Here is a 24,106-nt window from a genome sequence, read left to right on the forward strand (position 1 = left end):
TGAGCAAGGAGCCCGATGTGGGACTCGATCCCAGGACGCTGGGATCATGACCTGAGCTGAAGGCAGCCGCTTAACCAACTGAGCCACCCAGGCGTCCCGCCTTCTTACTTCTTATAAGGAATGGCTAGGGCGCCTGGGTGGCTCAGTGGGTTAAAGCCTCTGCCTTCAGCTTAGGTCATGATCCCAGGGTCCTGGGATTGAGTCCCGCATCGGGCTCTCTGCTCCACAGGGAGTCTGCTTCCTCTTCTCTCTGTCTGCCTACTTGCGATCTCTGTCTGTCAAATAAATAAAATAAAATCTTAAAAAAAAAAAAAAAGGAATGGCTGAAGACCTGAGGCCTCAGTCACAGGCCAGGAAAGTGTCAGCCATGATTTAGCAACAGTAAGAATAGGAAACAGGAACATTCGGGATGAGGGACCCCTGAAGGTACTGTGGAAAAGTAAGAAGCCAACAGGACTTAAGGCCGCCTAGAGCCGGGGAGTCCAGTCCTCCTGAGCGTTAAAGGCTCCGGGGGAGGCTGGGACAGGGGCCTCCTCACAGTGCCTTCCTGCCTCTCCGGCTAAACTCTGCCCAACATAGCCAACCCAGCAGCTCTGTGGGGCTCACCTGCTGCTGTGGGGGGAAGGAGGCCAGCTGGGGAGATAGGCCTGAAGGGCAGTGGCTACTGATAGATCTTGGCTTTCGGGTAGGATGTGCCTTTTGGTTGGGGGACCACTGGGCTCCACCTGACACCAGAGAGTGGGCAGCAGGAGAGGCCTGGCCACGGAGCTGTTGGGCAGAAAGACCTCCTACCCCTTGACCTGGAGGCCAGGGTCCCTCACGAGCGGCTGTATCAGCCTCTCTGGTTACCTGGGACAACAGGCATTTCCTCAGTCCCTCAGCCCCTCCTCTTCCTGCCCCAATCCGCTGGGCCAAGAGGCCTCCCAATCAGACCTGGGCTGCTCCAGCTGTGTCCTGAGGAGCTGCACCAGACACCTCCCCTGGGGCTGGAGTTGAAGCTGAACCAAGTGGCCATCCCAGTGTGAGACCAGATTCCTGGCTCAGGGAGCAGCCTGAGCCAGTGGGCGGCCCCATCGCTCAGCGCGCACCGTGGCTTTCCATCGGCAGGATGGCACTGCAAGTGGAGCTGATCCCCACTGGGGAGATCATCCGCGTGGTTCACCCCCACAGGCCCTGCAAGCTTGTAAGCTGGGATGCTCTGGGAGGGGAGAAAGGGTGGCAATATCTTCCCAGGGCCCAGCAGCTCCCTCAAGCAGACCCCTCAGGAAAGAGGTGAGCAGTGGGGAGGGGTTCTGATCCTTGGGATGGAATAGACTGGAGAAGAAGGGATAAATGGAAGGAAGGGGTAAGAGTTTAAGTGCCTCGAAGAGCAGGATTTTTCAAAGGAGGGATCTGGGTTTGAATCCCTCCTCCTCCAGCTACCTGGTCCTCCGAACGCTGGGCTATGAACTGTGCATAACACCTAGGTGACAGGACTGCTCTGAGGCCAAAGGACTGGTTGTGTATGTAATGCTTCAGCCGCATAGTACACGCTCAGTGCATGCCTCCGATCTCTTCTGGCCCGAAGAGCTAGGACTGGCCAGCTCAGAGCGGTAGCTTGAGCAGGGAAGGAGGGGCGAGGGAGACAGTCACAAATGGGGAAGAACTGACCTGGCCTGGCAAAGGTGGGGCGAGTTAGGGGGTGGGGAGAGAGCGTTCGGTTTGCTCTGAGGCTGCAAAGGGGCCCTAAGATGAGGAGACGCACCCTTCCACCGAGCGCTGCTGCGACGGGGCCGGTGTGGTGGAGGGAGTGTGTGTGTGTGTGTGTGTGTGTGTGTGTGTGTGTGTGTGTGTGTGTTTCTGTGCGTGTAGGAAGGAGGGAGTGTGTGTCTGCGTGTCTGCGTGTGTGTGAGTGTCTGCGTGAGTGTCTGCGTGTGTGTGACCGTGACGCGCCCCGTCCGGGGAGCTGGTTGCACAGCGAGCGGCACCAAGTCTCCGCGGACTCGGGCGGAGGGCCGCGACCAGGGTTGGCCGGGGCGGGGCCGGGGGGTTCGCGCGCGCGCGCGCCCGGGTCTGGGCCCTGCTGGGGATGACGACAGGCAGCGGCCCGGCCCCAGGCGGGCCCTGGGCGGGGAGAGCGTGCCGGGGCCGCGGACTCCGGCGCCGGCCACGCCGCCCAACCTGGCCCCCGCCTGAGCACCCGAAGAGCCGAGCCGGTGGGTACGCGGGGCGCCGGCGCTGGGCGGGCAGAAGCCGCGTGGTCCCGGGAGGGCTCCGCTGGCTGGTGGGAAGGGGAAAAGGGCAGGCGGCCGGGCTCCAAGCCAGGCCTGGAGCTGCGGTGCGGGAGGCGGGGGTCGCCGGTCCGGAGATCGCTGGGGCCGAGCCTCGGCCCCGGCCCAGCCTATGCGGGGTCCCAGAATTCGGCCTAGCGAAGACTTAGATTACTTGCGGGTAACGTGAGGGGGGAGGGGGCGGCTGTGGTCGCAGGACCCAGGCACTGTGTGCCCTTTGGGCCCCTCCAAGAGCCAGGCTCTGCCTCTGGGTTCCGGAGAGGCCGCCTGCGCCCCGCCCCTTCCCGTACTCCGTCCTCCCACTCCTCATCCCCGGCCCTGCAGCGCCAGTTTCCCCGCGCGTCTGGGAGCCTGTGAGTGCCGCGGCCAGGGTCTCCGAGATGAATGAGAGAATGAATGGTTGGCCCACGGCCTTGTTCAACTCCTGGCACGCTCTGGGCCCTGTGATTCATTCATTCGTACAGGCATCCACGAGGGATTCCTGAGCCCCTACTGTGTGCCGCGCTGGGTTTACGCCCTGGCGGGAGCTGTCTCCTAGGAGAAACTGATGAGAAGACAGGCGATTAGAACGTGATGCGATAAGGAGGGGGCTAAGCATTGGGGGAGGCAGGAAGGGGTTCTGGAGGAGGTGAAACCTGAGCTGAGCGTTCAAGGATGACTAAGAATCAGTCAAGTGGGGAGAAGAAGGGTGCGCAGGACCACGAAAGGTGCAGGTGCAAAGGCAAGAAGCTTAGGGAGAGAGCCACGTGTGACAGGGGCGGGAGCAGTCCCTTCTTGCTGTGTGTGGTGCTGAGGGAGGCTTGGGGAGAGAAAGGACTGGAGAGGGCCACCGCTGGGGTCACACAAGAACACAGGCGCACTGGGGTAAACTGAGGACAGAGGGGACTGCTGGAGTCTTTACGCAGGCACCTGGCAAGAAGCACTGGGTGTGAAGAACGGGCTTGGCACACGGAAGGGTGCCCTATAAACTTACACTCTATTAACATAAGATGTTAATTGATCAGATATGCATTTGTAAATACTACAGGCTGTCGTGGGAAAACGGATTGGAGGAAAGAAAGCAGGGAGGGCAGTTTGGAGGTTGCTGCCTGATCCAGGAGCAGAAGAGTGAAGGAGGGGAGCAGAGGGAAGGTTCTAGCAGGTGGTGACTCCTTGGTGTGAGCAATGGCGAGAGGGGAAGAGGCTTTTTGATGCCAGATGGTGATGACTATCTGGAGGTGCCCCCCTCCTTTCTACATATAGGATATTGAACGAAGAGGAGAGGTCAGGGGGCAAGGTGCTCTGTTTACTTCTGCTGGACCCCCAGGCCGAGGTGTCTGGCAGTCCAAAGGCTCATGGTTCTGGAGCTAGAGTGGATAGCCCTTGACTGGGGCCCTGTGAACAATCAGGTAGAGATCAGGGAAGGTCCCCACCTTTAGTCCCCACCTTTCACCTCCACAGCCCCTCGCAACAGTTCCCTAGAGTCTGGAGCAGTCCCTGTTGGGGCAGCCTGGGCCCAGACCTAAGATAAGATATTTTTGGTAAATATAATTTGAGCACCTGTTCTGTGCCCAGTACTACGCTGCAGGGGAGATAGGCTATGGTTCTTTCTGCTTCTCCAATAGGCCATGAAGCTGCCTCAGTGGAGATCAGCTTTTAGAAAAATCTAGTGGTCCTCAGAATGCTTCAGACCTGCATGGTGCTTTGAGGCCCTTTGAACATTTGAGGCTGCCCATTGCCTTCCCCACTCCTCCAGATGTCAGGCCAGAGGGCACCTGGCTCACACTAGGTAAAGGGCACTGGATGACCAGGTCAGCTGGGTCTGCCCCATCCCTGCTTTTACAGGAAACAACAAGGGTGGGAGGAGACCCAGAGGTACTCTTGGGAAATAAGTCCTGGTTCACTCACGTGTCCATGGCTTCTCCCCAGCCTGCTGCCAGCCCGTAGGTGCAGAGCCATGCTGGGAGCCCCAAAACAGTGCCCACTTCCTAGCTGCTACTCCTAAGGCCTACATGTCAATAGTCACACAACACCGACAGGGTTTAATTCTGGGCACTGCAGTCACGGGGTTACTGAGGAAGGTCCCAGCCTGGCAGGGTAGCGACTTAACCTTTACCGAGAAGAGGAAGCCTAGAAATCCACCGGCCTCTTTCTCCCGTGGGGCAGCTCTACGGAAGCAGTGAGTGCTGGCGTTCCCGGTTCCAATCCCACCCCTCCTTCTACTAGTCCTGGGATCGTGAGCAAGTCATGTCCTTGCCCAGCCTCAGTTTCCCCATCTGTAGGAGGAGGGTAATAGCACAGAGCTCATGGTTTGGCTTCAGGGCATTGAAGGGAATACCGTAAAACAGCGCAGAGAATGTAGGAAGCGCCTGGCGCTGCTGCCTGGGTCGCGGTGTCTCACACCCGCGGCTCCCCGCCCCCGGCCCCCCTCCCCGGGGCTGGCGCTCCCGTCCAGTGAGGCGGAGCGGGCGGGGACCGGAGCCGGGGCTAGGGCCGCCCCTCCGGCCAGCCCGGCTGCAGAGACGCCCCCTCCTTCCGCCGCTGGGCGGTGGCTGTGGGGGAGCCAGCGGGCATCCCGGGAATGCGGCGGCGCGGCTCGGGGTGTGTGGGGGGGTGGCCGGCAGGACCCCTCCGCAAGCGGATTCCCCTCATTCCAGCCGCTTGACGAGGCAGCGGGCGGGGCGGTCTCTGCGGTCGCGAAGCCCCGCCCGCTCTCAGCTCCTCCCCTCCCGCCCGCTAGCGGCCGCAGTGCCAGCCCGGTGCCCCCCCTCACTGCAGGGAGCTGTGCCGTGGTGGGGGCTCGCTCGACCTCGTTCCCCACAGCCCCCTAAGGCACTCCCCGCCCTGGGTGGGCTGCAGGCAGAGTCCCCCTCTCCGCTCCCTTTTATATTTTAAAACTGGGGGCACCGCGGAGGGCGTCCCCTTCCTCCCTGAGCCCGCCTCCGCGGGTGGCGTTTAATACCACCGCCTTCCGCTCCCACCCATCTCCCAGCTGCGCACCCAGTCCCCTCGCCCCTGCAGAAGGCCCCATCTCCCAGCTGGTGCCCTCCCACCCAGCCACCCACCCCCACCCCCCCGCGGAGTCCCCCGAGCCCTGGCTCCAGCAGGGCTGTTGTTCTCGAGGTAATGAGCCTCCCCACGAGGCTGCAGCCCGCACCTGCCGCAGTCTCACCCCCCTCTCCGGGGAGGCCTGGGTCGGAGGGAGGGGCGCGCTGGAGCTTTGGGTCCCGACCCTGCCCCCCACTCCACCCCGCGCTAGGACAAGTCAGTGTCCGCCGTACTGCGCCTCAGGTTCCTTTTCTGTCGGGTGCGGGAACAGGTGAAGTTCTCGAGAGCTCTTTGTAACTGGCAGACACGCCTCAGGGGCTTTCCCCGCTAGATAAGTGTGTCTGGTCTGGCCCGGGGCCTGGCTCTTAGTAGGTCTGTCCCAAACGCGTGTGGGATGAGTATCAGGCCAAGAAAGGAAAGTGCTTACTGAGAGACGGGGAAGTGCCTTAGCGCTTTTATCTCAGCCTTCTCAACCATCCTTTTAGGTAGATATTAGCCACATTTTAAGGATGAAGAGGCGGTTCTAAGAAGTCGAATGACTTGCTCCCAGTCATACTGCTTGTAAGAAATAGCCCAGTCTTTTGCAAGCATCAAAGGCTTTTAGCCATTACCACCTCCACTAGAGGTAGGATCTAAGCTGGAGTTCGCTCCTTAAGTGCCTGCAAGATCCCAGTGAGGGTGCGGCTGCTCGGGGCTGGTATGGGAGAAGGAGGGTGTCCTGGGGGATCCAGAGGGACCAGAGAGGGAGGCTCCCTCCAGAGGAGAAAGAGAGTTGAGGAGCCCCTGAGGCACAGAGGCCTTAGTTGGGGTGTCTGGGATGGGGAGAAGGGTATAGGCCCCAAATGCTGGAAGTCGGACGTACATTTTCCAGATGGGAATGAGACTTCCATAGGGGCAGGACACAGACCGCGCTCGGCAAAGATTCCCTGTGGCCGTCCCTGTCCCTTGGGTGTTGGCTCCGTACTGATTCGGAAACCTAGAGAGATTTTCTTGGGGCTTAAAGACACAGGGCCACCCCCCAGAGAGTATATAGGGGTGGGCAGTGTCCTGCACTGAGGCTCCGCCCGCCTGGGCGCGCCGGCCGTATTTGGACATTTCGATCTATTTTTAACTTTCCCGGGACTCGAGATTGGGGTGAGGGGGGAGGGAAATCCTGCTTCCTCCAGGATCCACGGGCCTCAACCCTCGTCGCGCGCCTGGCCTGGTGCGTAGTGTAGACACGGCCCGGAAGTGAGTTCCGGGTCGGTATAGACGCGGCCGCCGCGCGGGTTCCGGGCCCCACCCTGGAACCAACGACGTCCCTCCTGGAAAACCTGACTCAGGCGGAGCCCCTGCCTGGCGGGGAGCCCCGCCCCCCTCCGCCCCCGCTCCGAGATCACCCCTAGTTCCTGCCCAACCCGCACCAGCTGGACTGGGACCCCCGAGTACGAGTCCGAACCCCGAGGGAGGCGGGGCCGGCTGGGGAGTCCCGCGCTCCTGAGGCTCGCCGAGGGGGTGGCGCGGCGGGCGGGCCGGCCCCTCCCTCGCTGACGGCGCCGCCGCCGCCGCCGCCGCCGCGGCCGAGCTCCGGACGAGGAGCACGAGCAGCGGAGCAGGGCGCCAGGCCGGCGTGGCAGGATGCGCTACCGGGCGTCGGTGAGCGGAGGTGGCGGGCAGGGCGGGGGGTCCCGGGCGTCCCTCTGTGCCTCGCGGCGCCGCCTGGGCCCCGCCAGGAAGCGGGCGCGGCCCAGGAATTTCGGGTGAAAAAACGTCCCGGAAAGTTGCAGGGGAAAGAGGCGGAAGCAGGGAGGGCCGCGGGGCGCTCGGACCCAGGGCCGGGCCAGGAGCCCTCGGGGAGGCCTGAGAGCACAGAGACCCGTCACCCAGAGGGCAAGGGGGCGGGAGCTTCGGCCAGATTTGGCAGCAGCTTCGGAACAGGATGGGGGGGGGGGCTGGGAGGGATACGCCTGGGAGAGGCAGGCCAGACCCAGAGGGGTGCCCCAAACCGGAGATCTGGGTGCTCTGTCGTTGGAGGAGAATTGGTGGCCTCTGTGGGATCTTCGCCCCTTCCCACCACTGCCACCTTGTTTTTCTCCAACCCTTGACACTCTTCGTGTCGATTTCCTAGAGTTCCCCCTGCCCCCTCCCTCCCCCCGTTTGAAGAGTGTGGCGTGGTGCAAGGGCCTCCTTGAGCCTGTATGCTCTGGAGGCAGCTGGGCTTTCCGTGGTAAAACCCCCACCCCCTTGAGGCTTCTGGGGCTCTCAGGAGGAAAGTGTCTGGGGAGTCTGGCAGCTGGAGGAGAGGGTGTGGCCCAGCTATGAGAAGGAGCCCCCCCCCAGCTTCTGGGGTGAGTGCACATCCCAGCTGAGATGGGAGGCCCCCTGGGGGGGAATCCCCCTCATGTGGTCTGGGGTGGCCTCTTGCTTGGTTCCTAAACTCTCTCCCCCTGGAGATTTTGCTGGGCGAGGGTGGCAGAGGTGGCCCCACCCTGCCTGCAGAATTCACTCTGAGCCATTTGTCCTCCAGAGCACCTGTCACACGTGGTCCAGAGCTAAGGGACCTGAGGTCACCTGGTCTAACTCAACTCCTCCTCCTTGAGGAGGAAGCAAGCCAGAGTGAGAAGGGGATTTGTCCAAGGTCAACAGAGCATTCTTCTGATTATTCCAGGGATACCTCCTCATGACCCCTTTTCCTCTGCAGAAAAAGCAGAGCCTGCCTGGATTCAGTGGCCTTGCTTCACATGTCCTCTGGATCTTCTGTGCCCCAGGGTCCTTTGTCCGGGTTCCCTGTGTCCCACCTGGTCTCTACTCTGTGTGACCCATGTCCTCAGCGTTCCATGTGCCTTCCACAGCGTTCCACAGCTTGCTGTGACCCAGCCCCACTGTACCCAGCACGGTCTGTCTCTTGGGTGTTCTCTGCATCCCACAGGCTGAGGTGGAGGAGAAGCAGCCTTGCCTTACCCTGCTGGCTCTGACCCTCTCCCGTGGTATGTTCCCCGTAGGCCCTGGGCAGTGACGGGGTGCGGGTAACCATGGAGAGTGCCCTGACCGCCCGTGACCGGGTAGGGGTACAGGATTTCGTGCTTCTGGAGAACTTCACCAGTGAGGCCGCCTTCATCGAGAACCTGCGGCGACGTTTCCGGGAGAATCTCATTTATGTGAGTCCCACATGGGAAGAGGCGGGAGAGGGGGGGTAGTGGTGCTGGGGGGTGGGCACAGACACAGGGCGGAGGGGGAAAGAGGTCTCAGGAGCCTCTTGAAGAGACTTCTGACCCTCCTCCTCCAACCCCCAGACCTATATTGGCCCCGTCCTGGTCTCCGTCAACCCCTATCGGGACCTACAGATCTATAGCCGACAGCACATGGAGCGTTACCGGGGTGTCAGCTTCTATGAGGTGCCGCCCCACCTGTGAGTGACCCCCAACCTCTCCAGGAGTGACCGCCCATCTCCACCTAAGATGACCCCACACAGCCCTCGCTCTAGAATACCCCTGACCTCCCACATGTCCCTCGCTCTAGAATATCTCTAACCTCCCATGTGGGATGAACCATTATTTACATGCGTAACGGAGTGCTCGCTTCGGCAGCACATATACATGCGTGACGGGTCCCACAATCCCTCACCCTAGAGTGACCCTGATCCCTACTTAAGATCAGTTTCTCAGCCCCATTGGGGTGGGACCTCTCCAGCCCCCACCCCAACTCCCACTCCTAGCTCCTTCCCCACCCAGCTCTACCTGGGCATGGCCCCCCAACCTTAGTGACTCTCTGACCCCCACCTCTGAGGAACTTCCCAACCCCAACCTCTACCTAAATGACCTTTAGGACCTCCACCCCTAAGCGATCTCCTCCGTCCTCCATCTGAGAGTGCTAGTGATCCCCATCTTCAACTGGGAAGGACCTCCCTTTACCCGTGCCCTTGAGGGACCCCCAAACCCCACCCATAAGGTGACTCCAACCAGATACGGAAATCCACCTCCCCTTCCTATCTTGCCTCCCCACCGGAGCTCCTCTAACAAACCTCTGCCCCAGGTTCGCGGTGGCTGACACTGTGTACCGGGCACTGCGCACAGAGCGCCGGGACCAGGCAGTGATGATCTCCGGGGAGAGCGGGGCAGGCAAGACAGAGGCCACCAAGCGGCTGCTACAGTTCTACGCTGAGACCTGCCCAGCCCCGGAGAGGGGTGGTGCTGTGCGTGACCGGCTGCTGCAGAGCAACCCTGTGCTGGAGGTGAGGGGACAGCAGGGTCTGCGGGGCGGGAGGGGCAAGGAGAGAATGCCAGACATCCCTCATACCCGCTCCTCCGCTCCTAGGCCTTTGGAAATGCCAAGACCCTCCGGAACGATAACTCCAGCAGGTTTGGGAAGTACATGGACGTGCAGTTTGACTTCAAGGTACCCGTGGATGTGTCAGGGCAGGGGGCGTGGGGAGTGGGAGTCCCATTTGGTAGCCGCCCACTTGCCAGGCCTTTGGTACCAGCAAATCTTTATTGAGTGCCTACTGTGTGCTAGGTGCTGTTCCAAGTGCTGGTACAGCAATGAAACAAAACAGACAAAAATCCTGCCTCCAGAGACATAGGCATTAAACAGAAAAATGTAATTTAGGTGACAAGTGCCATGGCAAAAAATAAAATGAGGTTAGGGGTGGGGGCAGTTGCTATTTTTAAATAAGGCAGGTAGGGGAGAACTCACTGAGAAGGTGGTAGTTTGGTAAAAGCCTGATGGGGGAAAAAAAAAGCCTGATGGAGGTAGGGGAGCAAGCTGGCAGATAACCTGGGAGAGAGAGTCCAGTCAGAGGGACTAGTCAGCACAAAGGCCCTGGGGTTGGGGGTGTTCAGTGTGTTAAAGGACAGCAAGGAGGTCAGTGAGCAAGGCACTAAGGAATAGGAGAGAAGGCCGGATGGTACAGGCACTTCTGGGTCTTTATAAGAACTTGTTTTAGAAGCTCTGAGTAGAGGGGCACTTGGCTGGCTCGTTTAAGCGCCCGACTCTTGATTTCAGCTCAGGTCATGATCTCAGGGTAATGAGAGTGAGCCTGCAATGGGCTCCAGGTTCAGCGGGGAGTCTGCTTGAGATTCTCTCTTTCCCTCTCCCTCTCTCTCAAAAAAGCCAACCAGCCAAACAACAACAACCACCCCCACAAAAACAAAACTCTGAGTAGATGTTAATGAACTTGAATTTAAATAAAAACTTGAAATTAAGAAACAAAAAACTCTGAGTAGGAGGGGAACTACTGGAGGGTTTGGAACAGAAGGTGTTATGATGTGGCTTTTCTCTCAGACAGATCCCTGTGGTGCTTTATTGAGAGTAGATGGTATAGGAGAAGCAGGCCGAGCAGGGAAACCAGTTAGGAAGCTGACGATTATTACATCAAGGTGACGGGACTGAGACTGAGTGTGGCGGCATCGTAGGCTCTGGATGTTTTGAGGGTGATGGCAACAGAATGAGCTGTGTGACTAGACGTGAGGTTAGGGAGAACTGAGGCTTCCCAGAGGACAGGAAACTTCTTGGCCCACAGACCTAGAGGGGCAGAGTGGCCAGCAGGCAAGAGGGGAAGCGAAGAGCTTGTCTGAGGAGGGGGACACCAGGAGTTCAGTTCCAGGCCCGTCGGTGTGAGCTGCCCGTCGGACAGCCAAGGGGAGAGGCCTGGTCAGTGGGGCTGCCTGCCCCCGTTTCTTAGATGAGAACACTGAGGCCAGAGAGGGGTGACTCGCCTGAGTCCATGCAGCTAGGGGCCGCACTGGAATCAGAGGCCAGGAGTGCTGAGGCAGGACGGGAAGCCAGGGCCCACCCCCAGGTGCCCTGAACAGTCGCCACATCCTGCCTGCCCACAGGGTGCGCCTGTGGGTGGCCATATCCTTAGTTACCTCCTGGAGAAGTCCCGGGTGGTGCACCAGAACCACGGCGAGAGGAACTTCCACGTCTTCTACCAGCTGCTGGAAGGCGGCGAGGAGGACATGCTGCGCAGGCTGGGCTTGGACCGGAACCCCCAGAGCTACCTGTACCTGGTGAAGGTGCGGAGCAGGGGGCAGGGCGGACGGCCCCCTAGGCGCGTGGCTCCACAGCTGGTAACTCTGCTCCGCCCTCCCTGCCCCCCCAGGGCCAGTGCGCCAAAGTCTCCTCCATTAATGACAAGAGTGACTGGAAGGTGGTCAGGAAGGCTCTGACAGTCATCGACTTCACTGAGGAGGAAGTTGAGGTGAGACTGGTGCTGGGGACCTTCCCTTTCCTTCCTCTACACCCTGAAAATCTCCTTCTATAGCCCACTGCTTCTCTCAGACAGTGGCCCCCCTGCCCCCACTCCATCTGTGGCCCTCATAGGCTCTCTGCCCCCCCGTGACTCCCCCGGCACATACCCCCCGTCCTCTTCACCCAGGACCTGCTCAGTATTGTGGCCAGTGTCCTGCATTTGGGCAACATCCACTTTGCCGCGGACGAGGAGAGCAATGCCCAGGTCACCACTGAGAACCAGCTCAAGTACCTGACCCGGGTGAGCAAGCCGGCTGAGGAAAGGGGGAGGGCAGGGCAGGGGGGGCCAGGAGGCGTGTACACTCACTGTGCCCACCCTTTCCCCGCAGCTGCTCGGCGTGGATGGCTCCACATTGCGGGAAGCCCTGACGCACAGGAAGATTATTGCCAAGGGAGAGGAGGTGAGGCCGGGCCTTTGTCTCAGGGCTGCAGGGTGGTGGGTGCTCCCAGGTCTCTCCGAGACTCCCGTCTCCGGGAATGAGGCCTCTGGTCCCTAAAACATCTTGCCTCTGATGGGGCCACCATGGCCTCCCCTGGTGTCCCCCACCTGCAAGGCTCAGCAGGGGCGGGGAGGACAGAGTGGTCGCGGGTTTCTCGTGTTGAGGCTGAGTGCGTAGAAGAGGGGGATGGAAAGGGGTCCACGGCATTCCTCTCCCGTCTCCCCTTGGCCGGCAGCTCCTGAGCCCACTGAACCTGGAGCAGGCTGCGTACGCGCGAGATGCCCTTGCCAAGGCTGTGTACAGTCGCACTTTCACCTGGCTGGTCAGGAAGATCAACAGGTCGCTGGCCTCCAAGGTGAGGGCTTGGCCCGGGGCGGCTTCCGAAACAGCAGGGAGGCCTGGGGCTGGGAGCTGTCAAATACGGGGACCCACGCTCTTGGCCCTAGGATGCTGAGAGCCCCAGCTGGCGGAGCACCACAGTCCTTGGGCTCCTGGACATTTATGGCTTTGAAGTGTTTCAACACAACAGGTCAGTACCCCCTTTCCCCTGCCTCTCTCTCCTCCCTGTCCTGGTTCCTCCCCTCTTCCCCTGCCTCATGTTCCCCAGCCACCTCGGGTCCTGCTCCGTGTTCTCCCTTAGCTGCTCAGAGGCCTCGTCCACTCTGCCTGCTTCTCCTGGTCCTGTGTCCCCTTCGACCTACCGTGAGCTCTTTTGTTTCCCTCGCAGCTTTGAGCAGTTCTGCATCAATTACTGCAACGAGAAGCTGCAGCAGCTGTTCATCGAGCTCACCCTCAAGTCGGAGCAGGAGGAATATGAGGCAGAGGGCATCGCGGTGGGTGCGAGCCTGCAGTTGTCCCTGGGGACACCCCGTAGGAAGCCAGGCACTGGGGTCTCCTGGAAGAGGTCCTAGGACCCCAGGATGATGCCTTCCTTCCCTTTTGCCCCTCAGTGGGAGCCTGTCCAATATTTCAACAATAAGATCATCTGTGACCTGGTGGAGGAGAAGTTCAAGGGCATCATCTCCATTTTGGTGAGTCCTCTGCTCCTCCAAGGCCTCATGTCGAAGGCTGGGTGGGAGGCTGCTGCTCCCTGCCCCTTTCTCTTAGGCATGTCCACAGCGGGCCCAAGCTCAGTGTTGAGCCCAGACAGGGCAGGGCTGTGTGTGGAGGGTGAAGTGAGGGGCCAGCCTGGTCTGTAAGCCTCCACACAAGCTGCCCGGTCCCCTGCGTCCATGCTTCCTGGCTCGATGCTCCTGAGTCTCCTGTGCTCTCCAGCTCCTTCCCTGATACATCCCTCACCCTCTGCCACACCCCCAGGATGAGGAATGTCTGCGCCCAGGGGAGGCCACAGATCTGACCTTCCTGGAGAAGCTGGAGGACACAATCAAGCACCATCCGCACTTCCTGACGTAAGCATGAGTGGGGTGGTAAAGCCGCTTAGGGACAAGGGCCCCCTGGGGGCAGAGCCTGTGAAGCGTGAGACCCCCACCCAGGGTCCTAAACCACTGGCCACAAGGAGATGACTAGGGGAGGTGTAAGTTGAGGACGGACATGCAAAGCCACAGCCGGGGCATCCACAAAGTAAGAAGCTAAGAGGAGCGTGGCTCCCTCTTGATTCCTGTTTAAGAGGGAAACTTGCTACAGATTTTTTAGTTTCTTTATTTGGAAGTTGGTTTTTTCTTTAAGGAATCCCCTCAAGTGGAAAGGGGAAGAAGAGAAGCAAGCACACCTGTGCCCCAGCTCTGTCCCGCTGCTTCTCTTCCACTCACCTCCTCTAACCCCACGCAACCCTGGAAGGGCTGACTTGGGGTGCTCTCTCCACTTTCCTGAGGCTCCAAGAGGTGAAGCCGTTTGCCCAAGGTTATCCTGTGCTCAGTAAGCCGCAAAGCTCGGACTCAGGCCTGGAGCAGTGGACTGCCAAAGCCCAGAGCATTTTTTGCTTCATCGTATCTGAAAAACCTTTTTCGGATTGTAAACATAATGTTGCTCTTTAAAGAAAAGTTGGAACGTGTGTGAAAGCCACTAGTTATCCTGTCACCCAGAGGTCATCGCTCTTAACAATTTGAGGCATTTCCTTCCTGCCTTTTTCTATATGGCATTTTTTTTTTCTTTATAGCTGAGAACTTATTGTGTCTTAGGTTCAGGATCATGTTATATCCTGAGTATCTTCCCGTATCATCGAACCGAAAAATTTCCTCAAAACACTTCCTCCAGTGGCTTTAACTCACGGATCCCCCAGCCTCTGGGGGCCCCTGGCCAGCCGCCAGGTTTCTGCTGGGTAACAAGGCTGCCACAGACATCTTGGTGCCTTAAATCTCTGCCTGTATCTCTCTGGTTAGTTGCTTGGAATAGTCCTTAAAAGTAGACAATGGAGGGCGCCTGGGTGGCTCAGTGGGTTAAAGCCTCTGCCTTTGGCTCAGGTCATGATCCCAGGGTCCTGGGATTGAGCCCCACATCGCATCAGGCTTTCTGCTCAGCAGGGAGCCTGCTTCCTCCTCTCTCTCTGCCTGCCTCTCTGCCTACTTGTGATCTCTGTCTGTCAAATTAAAAAAAAAAAAAAAGTAGTGGGTTAAAGGATAGAAACACGCTTAAGGTTTAAGTGATCTTTAGGGGTGGATTTCATTCTTAAAATGTAGTGGGCAGCGCTCAGCCCTCTGAGCAGAGTCACGCAACAGCCCCAGGCAATGAAAGGAACCCTTTGGCCAGCGAGCGCCAGGAGTGCGGAGGCTTAGGGCCTGGTCCTGGCACTGTGGGACCCTGGGTAAGGGTATAGGCCTCCCCAAGCCTCCGGGACAGCCTCTGTGCCGGGAGGCTAATGGCTCACCCTGTCTCCCACCTGGTGGTGAGGGCTATGGCTTGGCCCTGGGCATACCTGCTCCTTCCCAGATGCCTCGTTCCTCTCCAGCCTCTTCAGCAGATGGGGGCATGGCTCAGGCCAGCAATCTGTAGCTTCCTCTCCTTCCCCAGGCACAAGCTGGCTGACCAGCGGACCCGGAAATCTCTGGAACGTGGGGAGTTCCGCCTTCTGCACTATGCTGGAGAGGTGACCTACAGTGTGACCGGTGAGGATTCTGGAGCTGGGTCCCTCCATTGGGCAGGGAGAGAAGCTCTCCCTCATTTTGTGTCTGCTCCCCTCTCCCAGGGTTTCTGGATAAAAACAATGACCTTCTCTTCCGGAACCTGAAGGAGGTGAGGAAGACCGGGGAGAGGGATTGGGGTCCGGGCACGACTGACCCCACCCCAGGAATCTGTCCTGCCTGCCCCACGGCCTGACAGTGACCACCGCCCACCCCCCCCCCCACCACGCTCTGCCCTCACAGACCATGTGCAGCTCTGAAAATCCCATCATGAGCCAATGCTTCGACCGGAGTGAGCTCAGCGACAAGAAGCGGCCAGAGACGGTGTGGAGGCTGTGGGACCTGAGGGGCACGTGTGTGTGTATACACATGTGTTTGTGGATGTGTGGATGTGCTGGCGGTGTGCACGGGCACTGCGTGTTCACCGGTACACCTCTGTCTGTGTCTCGGCGGCTGCCCGGGGGCGCGTCTATGTGTGCTGCTTTGAGCGTGCCTGGCCCTAAGCATCGACCCACATGGGCACACCTGAGTCCTTGCGGGAATTTGTCTGTGCATGGGCACTGGTGTCCATCCACCCACTCAGCAGACGTTTGGATCAGATGTTACGAGGCACTTAGGATGCCAAGATGAATAGGTGCTTTCATAGCAATATACACAGGGCGCTTTGGAAACTTAGAATAGGGAACAACAAATTGCCTGGTGGAGGGGCAGTGGGGGCGGTGTGGATTGGCGGTCAGGGAAGGCTTCCTAGAAGAGGACGCATCTGAGATAACTTGGGACAGAGTAGGTGCTTGTCAGAGGGACCTGTGGGTGGGCACTGTAGGCAGCAAGGGGCCCAGCACAGACTAACAGAGTCCCAGAAAACTAGGAGACAGGAGAGTGACATCATCAAGGAAAGTGGCTGGGAAGGGCAGGTGTGGCCCATGGTGCGAGATGCTGGGAGAGCTGCAGTGAGCCTGGGGCAGAGGTGTGGCTGTGGGGTATGGCAGGAGGAGGGCCCAGATGCTGTGTCGGAGGTGGAAGCCGTGGAAGCTTGCAGGCCGAGACATGCCAGCAGGGAAGGTGTGGAGACCGTGGGTGGCCGGCGTCTGACCCCTAGGCTTCTGCTCTCTGCTGTGTACCCCACATCCTCCCGCGGTGGGAGGACACAGGCACCACTGTTCGGGCCTCTCCAGTGGCTGCGGGTTCATGTTATGTCCTGATCTCCAGTGGCTCCCTGGCAAGCTGGACTCCACTGGTCTAAAATGGGCCCTTGATAGCACAGTGCCATGGGCCTGTTCCTTCTGTGTCCCTAACTCAAGACAAGGATCACCCTCCACCCAGTGCCACATGCCAGATACCTGGGCAACCTCTGTGACTCTTTAGTCACCTCCATCTCCCTCATCTAGATCGCTGCTGGCTCTTGGCAGTTTCTGCTGCCTGAGTACTCCTCAACTCCTTCTCGGCCCCTCCCCTTAACCCCTGAGCCAGCTACCATACTCCCTGCCCTCCTGGCTTCCTAGCTGCCCTTGCCACCCACATTCCACATATGCCCTTAGAGATAGTCCAGAATGCAGATCTGTGCCTACTCTTCCCTCACTCCAGATTCCTCACTGGCTCCCTGTTTTTCCTTCAGGATAAGTCAGTCTCCCTAATGTGACTCTCCATCCCTGTCATGATACTGCCTCTGCCTGCCTCTCTAATCCTATCTGGTTGACTCCCCACCTGGGTCCTTGCACTGCTTTTAGCTCCCTGGGTTCATCGAACATTTGCGCAGGTTGTCCCTCTGCCCGAATACCTTTTTGTCCTCTCTTCCTTCTGGCTATTTCCTATTTATCCTTTAAATCTCAGCCCAAGGGTCATGTCTAGACAGGCCTTTCTGATGTCCCCTGTTCCGCAGACTGGATTAGTTGCCCCTTCTCGATGCTTCTGGAACCCCGAGGCATACACCTCTGTCATTAGTGGGATTGCAGATCTCTTGAGAGGTCTGCTGCTCTCACAGTCCTGAGACCCTGGGAGGTCCTGCTGAGCAGTGTGTAGAGATAAAGGTTGGCTGCCTAGGAGCAGGGTGCTTTGTTAAGGAATGTGTGAAATTCTAGAAAGAGCAAGAGCAGGCATCAAAGGGAAATGTAGAATTGGGGTTGTGGGGAGACCTGAGCAGGGTTTTTAATGATTTTTTTAAAGATTTTTTTTAAATTTTAAGTAATCTCTATACCCAACTTGGGGCTCGAACCCACAACCCTGAGATCAAGAGTCCTGTGCTCCACCAACTGAGCCAGCCAGGTGCCCACTGAGCAGGGGTTTTATTTTTATTTTTTTAAAAAGATTTTATTTATTTATTTGACAGACAGAGATCACAAGTAGGCAGAGAGGCAGGCAGAGAGAGAGGAGGAAGCAGGCTCCCTGCCGAGCAGAGAGCCTGATGCGGGGCTTGATTCCAGGACCCTGGGATCATGACCAGAGCCAAAGGCAGAGGCTTTAACCCACTGAGCCACCCAGGCGCCCCATGAGCAGGGTTTTTAGATGGGAGTGAGGTTCCCAGGTTGAAGTCTCTAGCCCAGTCTGGCCCCTTTCTCTACTGGGATGGAGGGGAGGGAGAAGGAAGAAAGAAGCAGGGCACAGGGTGGTTGTGGGAATTGGCACTGCTGTGCTCCAGGAAGGGGCCTCTGCACGGTTCAGCGGTTTGCCCAGTGAGGGGCAGCTGCAGGGGTCCACGGCCTTGGCCAACCTCCCCTTCACCTTGGCGGGCCAGGTTGCCACCCAGTTCAAGATGAGCCTCCTGCAGCTGGTGGAGATCCTCAAGTCCAAGGAGCCTGCCTACGTCCGCTGCATCAAGCCTAATGACGCCAAACAGCCCGGTATGCCCGCCCACCCCTGAGACCAAGGGCTGGGTCTCCCCTGCAGAGGCGATGGGCCATCCATCTGTGAGGGTCCGCTGACCACCCTGTCACCCCTCCCCCAGGCCGCTTTGACGAAGTGCTGATCCGGCACCAGGTGAAGTACCTAGGGTTGATGGAGAACCTGCGCGTGCGCAGAGCCGGCTTTGCCTATCGCCGCAAATACGAAGCTTTTCTGCAGAGGTAGGGGCATGGCCTGGCTCAGCGTGTGGGAAAGGGGATAGGAGGCTAGGAGCTTTCTAGATCCTGAGAGTGGGACAGGGATCGTCAGCCCCATTTTGGAGACTAGGACACTGAGCTTCTGAGCCGCTGTGGGACGCATGTCAGGGGCCCCTCCCTTCTGCAGGCCTGCTATCAAACTAGGTGGACAGAACATCAGCTCCCTTCCTCCCACCCCGACTCCTTCCAGCCTTGCTCTCACAGAGCACCTGGTTGGGGATCCACAGGCAGGCATCCACATGCTTCTTACCAGAGGAGATGGGGAAACCTATGAAGAGGACGGGGTTTCTAATCAGCTCAGAAAGGATACAGGAGCATTGTGGTTCATCTGAGCTAGGGACCGGGGAGTCAGTCAGGTGTGAATTCCATTGCTGACACTTTCTAGTCCTGTGGCCTCAGTTCCTTCCTCTTTTAAATGGGCGTGGTGACAGAGCGAACTCCCCGGCTTTCCATGGCTGTGGTGGGAGTATCCAGCAGGTGCTGGGGAAAGCTGGCTTGGGCCCCCAGAGGAGGGCACTGATTGGAGGGCGGTTGCACTGGGTGCATCTCTCTGCCCCTCCTGTCCCCAGATACAAGTCACTGTGCCCAGAGACATGGCCCACATGGGCAGGACGGCCCCAGGACGGGGTGGCTGTGCTGGTCAGGCACCTGGGCTACAAGCCAGAGGAGTACAAGATGGGCAGGTGAGTGGTGCCTGCCTGTCCCCAGTGTTTGGGGGACCCGGGGGTGGCAGGCAGGGGCTGATCTCTGCTGCCTCTCAGGACCAAGATCTTCATCCGCTTCCCCAAGACCCTGTTTGCCACAGAGGACGCCCTGGAAGTCCGGCGGCAGAGCCTGGGTGAGAGAGAGGCCCCACCATTCCTGTCCCAGTGGGGTCTGTTCTAGGGAACAGGAGAGTATTTGCTGCATTGGGGCCCTGCCTCATCCACATTCAGCTCCCCTCCTCCTCACCAGCTCCAGCCCTGCCCCAGGATGCAGACTCAGCAGTACTCATTCCTTTGCCCCCTCCTTCTCTCCTTCACATTCTCTCCTTGCGTATCTCTCCTTTTGATCTGTCGCTCTTTGGCCCACTCCCTCATTCATGCCCCTCGGTGAGCTCAGGCAACCCAAGACCCCAGCTGGTGCCCTAGGGCTCTGGCCAATGGACTTTCTTTCCCAACCACAGCCACGAAGATCCAGGCCACCTGGAGGGGCTTTCACTGGCGACAGAAATTCCTGCGGGTGAAGCGATCAGGTTCGGGGGGACCCAAGGGTCTGCAGGAGGGGCAGGGTCTGGGGCTAGGGTGGGCCACTGAGCCAAGGAGGTCAGGGTCAGCCGTCCTGTGGTCTCCACAGCCATCTGCATTCAGTCCTGGTGGCGGGGAACGCTGGGCCGGAGGAAGGCAGCCAAGAGAAAGTGGGCCGCACAGACGATCAGGCGGTGAGCTTGGGGGCAGGCCCAGGGGGTGATGCAGAGCAGGGAGGGGGCAGAGGTCTCCAGGCTTCTCACCACTGTCCCTTTGGGGCCCCCACCCCCAGGCTTATCCACGGGTTCATCCTGCGCCATGCACCCCGTTGCCCAGAGAATGCCTTCTTCTTGGACCACGTGCGCACCTCTTTTTTGCTCAACCTGCGGCGGCATCTGCCCCGGAATGTCTTGGACACTTCCTGGCCCACGCCACCGTCTGCCCTGCGTGAGGTCGGTGGCCTTCCCCACTGACCTTGGGACCACGAAGGTGCTCAGCGGGGGGTGGGGGCACCCCAATAATCTTGTGGCCAGAGAAGGATCTGGAGGACTCCCCAGGGGAGGGGAACTGGAGCTGGGCCATGGAGAACGAGCTCTTTCCAGAGAAAGGACTCAGGAATGCAAGGGTTGTCCAGGTAGTGGGGGTGTCGCTTCGGCAATGGCCCCCATAGCAGGCGTCCACCAGGTGTCTTCAGAGGGAAGGAAGCCAGAGCGTCCAGTTGCCCTGACCTCATTTGTGCCCCTCAGGCCTCGGAGCTCCTACGGGAGCTGTGCATGAAGAACATGGTGTGGAAGTACTGCCGGAGTATCAGCCCCGAGTGGAAGCACCAGGTGCGCAGGGCAGGGAGTGGGGCGTGGACCGGCCAGGGGGTCAGGGAGGCTGTGGGCACCCCTCGGAGAGTGCTGGCTGGGAAGGAGCACTTTAGCCCCGGGGGGGCAGCATGGCCTCAGATGGGTCCTGGGCCCTGTTTGGCCTTGTGTATGAAACCAAGGTTGGAATGGATTTCGGGTGGCAGATAAGATTGGTTTTCTCGGCCAACGCCACTGGACTGGTAGGGGCTCCCCAGAGCCCTGGGTTGAAAAGACTGCGGGTTCAGTCTGATCAGTGGTAATGCCTGCTGTGGTACCAGAGATGGACATCGGTGACCGCTGTGCCCTGTATTTGGCAATTCAGTGTGGGGTCATGTTAAAGGACCCTGTCGCCTAGATGACCTGTGCTAGTTTTGCAATCGGCCAGCTTCAAGATGCTAAGCTAGGGCTGAATGTTGGGGGCCCAGGAGCCTGGTGTGATGGACACTTAGCCCCAAAGTCGAGCCTGGCCCCTGACAGTGCTGTCATGCCCTTCTGGGAAGCCCTCTGCCTTGTCATTGGGGATGGGGGCAAAGCACACGAGGGGTCAACAGGAGTGTGGGCGGCAGGGCTTGGCCTCTGGTGCTGGGGCCCGAGAGAGGGCAAGAGGCTTGCTCAGTTCCTGAGGCTGGCCTGCCCCTTCCGGCCCCCATGAGGCTTCCCATCCCTTCTAATACCTCCCCCTGCCTCTCCCCTTCTCAGCTGCAGCAGAAAGCCGTGGCTAGTGAGATCTTCAGGGGCAAGAAGGACAATTACCCCCAGAGTGTCCCCAGGCTCTTCATCAGCACGCGGCTTGGTGAGCCCCTGACTTCCAGTGCTCTGACCCTCCAGCACCATCCGGCTTGGTCCCCTCTCCCCTCCTCTTACTTCCTGCCCCCCTATCCGGGTTGCAGGTGCGGACGAGATCAGCCCCAAAGTGCTGCAGGCCCTCGGCTCTGAGCCCATCCAGGTGAGACTCCGGTTCTGCAGCCTGAGGCCTGTGGTGGGGAGGTGGGGATGCTTAGGCCCTGGACAGAGAATAGCAAGTGGCCCTGGAGCCCCCCCTCAGCCCCTCCCCTGACTCCCCCCTGCCCACCGCCCACAGTATGCCGTCCCAGTAGTGAAGTATGACCGCAAGGGCTACAAAGCCCGCTCCCGGCAGCTGCTGCTGACACCCAGTGCCGTGGTCATTGTTGAGGATGCCAAAGTCAAGCAGAGGATTGACTATGCCAACCTGACCGGTGAGTTGGAGCCCGGGGTGGCTCAGGGAGGGCCGGAGCTCTGACCCTTGACCTTTAACCCCTAACCTCTGCCCTCCCCCTCAGGGATCTCCGTCAGCAGCCTGAGTGACAGTCTCTTCGTGCTGCACGTGCAGCGGGAGGACAACAAGCAAAAGGTACGTCTTTGGGGCCCAGGAGGCAGGGCAGCAATGTGTGCCTTAACTCTGGGCAGCCCGACCCCTCTTCTGACCCCGCCCGGCCTCCCAGGGGGATGTGGTGCTGCAGAGTGACCACGTGATTGAGACACTGACCAAGACTGCAATCAGCGCCGACCGTGTGAACAACATCAACATCAACCAGGGCAGGTGAGGCGGTTGGGGGTGGGGAAGGGGCCACGGGTGCGCCTGCAGGCGGCCCTCACACATCCCCTTCCTTCCAGCATCACCTTCGCCGGGGGCCCCGGCAGGGATGGCACCATTGACTTCACGCCTGGCTCGGAACTTCTCATCACCAAGGCCAAGAACGGGCACCTGGCTGTGGTGAGTGGCACCAGCAGGTGACAGCCTGCCTCCCTACCAGTAGCCCCAGGGCTAGGGTGAGCTTCGAGTGGCCACGCTTTCTTGGCAGCTTGGCAGAGCCTGGGCACCCCATCCACAGGTCTCTGTCCCTGGGGTGGGGGGCACCAAACTACCTCTCTCATCCTATTGCACATTGAGGCCCAGAGAACAGGACCCTTTGAGCCCCTACAGTGCCGATGGTTACAAAGATGGCAGCGTGGGGATGTGGGGAAGGCCTAGGGGTGTTCAGGGGTTGCTGGAGTCAAGGCCCACTTAGGCAAGATGGGGAGTCCTATGCAAGTAGGATCAGTCTCCAGGACTGAGGTCACCAGGCATCTACCCCTCAGACCACCACTGTACGTATGTACCCAGAGCTCCTCTGTCTGCTTCCTACTCACTACTTGAGCATCCCTCTCTGCGCCCATAGGTGGCCCCACGGCTGAACTCTCGGTGATGAAGGCGCCACTGGACCCCTTTCCACTTCCCAATGCTTTGCTTCTCTCCCCTCCCCTTCCCACTTACCAAAGACTCGAGCTTCTAGACAGGGACCCAGGGACACCTCAAAACCCACCTACAAATTCCTGCCTTTTGCTCAGCCCTCTCTTGAGGGAGCAGCGGGGGCCAGGGAGCTGCCCCAGATGTGGGCCAGGCCGGGCCACAGCAATAGGAAAGCCGGGGCCAGAGGCAGCCATGCCAGCCCCAAGGCCGATGCCAAATATTTGAGAGAAGGGAACTTTTGCTGAGGTTTTCTCTGAGATTTTTTGATGCTTTATAAGAAACTATTTTTTAAAAAAGCCATTTGCCCATCCCCAAGACACACTGGATGTGTTTTCCCTGACTCTAGCAGGGCAGGGAATGTAGCCAAGAGGTTGGGTGGTCTGGACCCCGGTGCCCTCTTTCCTGCCCAGGCCACCCTCTTCTCCTCATTCCCTTGGCACCTTTCTGTCAGTCCACCTGTCTGCCCACCTGTACCCTTTGCCGCCCACTCCGACATCCCGCTGGGGGCTGAGACCACTTTTGCCTGCCCCCCCCTTCCTGCCTTAAAATACCCTTTCAGAATCCTCACTCCAGCCTGAGGATGTCCTGGAGTGGGGGGAAGGAGTTTTAGACCACAGAATTTGCCAGACACAGAGATCATGCAGTCTAGCTTCCTGGTGGGACAGAGCAGGAGACAGAGGCCCACAAGAAGAAGTGACTTGCCCCTCATCTAGTAGGTTGGGGCAAAATGGGACTGCAGCCCTGTCTTCAGCACACCTCACTGCCTCTCCCAGGGACAGGCTCGTATCTTAAGGGTGCATGGGGCTCCCTAACCAGCAATCACCCTTGGGGGCCAACAGGTGGGAGAAGCACTCCTGCCTCAGTCTATGCCTTAGGATGACAAACACCTTGTCTATATACTTTGGCCCCAGTTCAAGGATATCGGGCCTTTCCTGGCCCCGACCCCCTCCCCATCCTGGGAGCCCGGGGAGGAGGCTGGCTTTGGGAGGAGCTGTGGAGGCATCACCTCTTTCTGCTGCTTCCCCCCACCTCCCCAGAGGGCCTGAGAGCTGCCCAACTGCCTCTGCCCTCCTGGGGGCAGGTCTCAGCCCACTGCTGACACTTCTGCAATCCAGAGAAACACTAAATAAAGCAATATGTGTTTGCCAGCGCTGGTCTGCTCATGAATGTTAGGAGAGGGAGAGAACCCCTGAAAGGTAGCCAGTGGTCCTGTATTAGAATTAGGTTGGGATTAGAATGTTTGCCTTGTCCACAGAAGGAAGAAGGCAGGGCTCCTTCCCTGAGGGAAAGCAGAAGTATCCAGTAGCTGCAAGGTGGACTTTCTTACTTACTTTTTTAAAAAAAGATTTTATTTATTTATTGGAGGAGAACAAGCATGAGTGTGTGTGGGGGGGAGAGCATAAAATGGGGGAGGGGCAGAGGGAGAGGGAGAAGCAGACTCCCCACTGAGCAGGGAGCCCCATGTGGGACTCAATCCCAGGATCCTGGGATCATGACCTGAGCTGAAGGCAGATGCTTAACGACTGAGCCTCCCCTGGACTTGCTCCCCCATTGACGATCTCCAGCAGGCCTGCTCAGCCTGGCCCAGGGGAAGACATCCAGCTGCTGCCTGGTGGTCCTCAGCCCAGCCCGGCGGACAGA

At 59.1% G+C, this 24,106-nt stretch overlaps 1 protein-coding gene across 3 annotated transcripts; it reads left to right on the plus strand.

Moving 5' to 3' along the window:
* The first annotated feature begins 994 nt into the window (after positions 1-994).
* On the plus strand, positions 995-23,613 carry MYO1C (myosin IC). Of its 3 annotated transcripts, none has more exons than XM_080826202.1 (32): positions 995-1,183; positions 8,279-8,434; positions 8,570-8,685; positions 9,309-9,507; positions 9,591-9,671; positions 11,111-11,290; positions 11,377-11,475; positions 11,653-11,766; positions 11,855-11,926; positions 12,201-12,320; positions 12,412-12,494; positions 12,693-12,798; positions 12,916-12,996; positions 13,283-13,374; positions 14,933-15,027; positions 15,108-15,154; positions 15,286-15,366; positions 17,774-17,879; positions 17,984-18,101; positions 18,707-18,820; positions 18,899-18,975; positions 19,303-19,371; positions 19,473-19,557; positions 19,656-19,815; positions 20,110-20,193; positions 20,914-21,007; positions 21,105-21,160; positions 21,296-21,431; positions 21,516-21,586; positions 21,678-21,775; positions 21,850-21,949; positions 22,395-23,613. In XM_080826202.1, exons 1-32 carry the CDS (start codon positions 1,109-1,111, stop codon positions 22,419-22,421), a joined length of 3,192 nt encoding a protein of 1,063 aa, XP_080682328.1. In that variant the 5' UTR covers positions 995-1,108; the 3' UTR covers positions 22,422-23,613. The 3 variants fall into 3 exon arrangements, with proteins under 3 accessions (XP_080682328.1, XP_080682330.1, XP_080682329.1); XM_080826204.1 differs by lacking the exon at positions 995-1,183 and adding an exon at positions 2,049-2,195; XM_080826203.1 differs by lacking the exon at positions 995-1,183 and adding an exon at positions 6,828-6,932.
* The last annotated feature ends 493 nt before the right edge of the window (positions 23,614-24,106 follow it).

The sequence above is a fragment of the Martes martes genome, assembly GCF_963455335.1.
Source record: "Martes martes genome assembly, chromosome: 16".
NCBI classification, from domain to species: Eukaryota; Metazoa; Chordata; class Mammalia; order Carnivora; family Mustelidae; genus Martes; species Martes martes.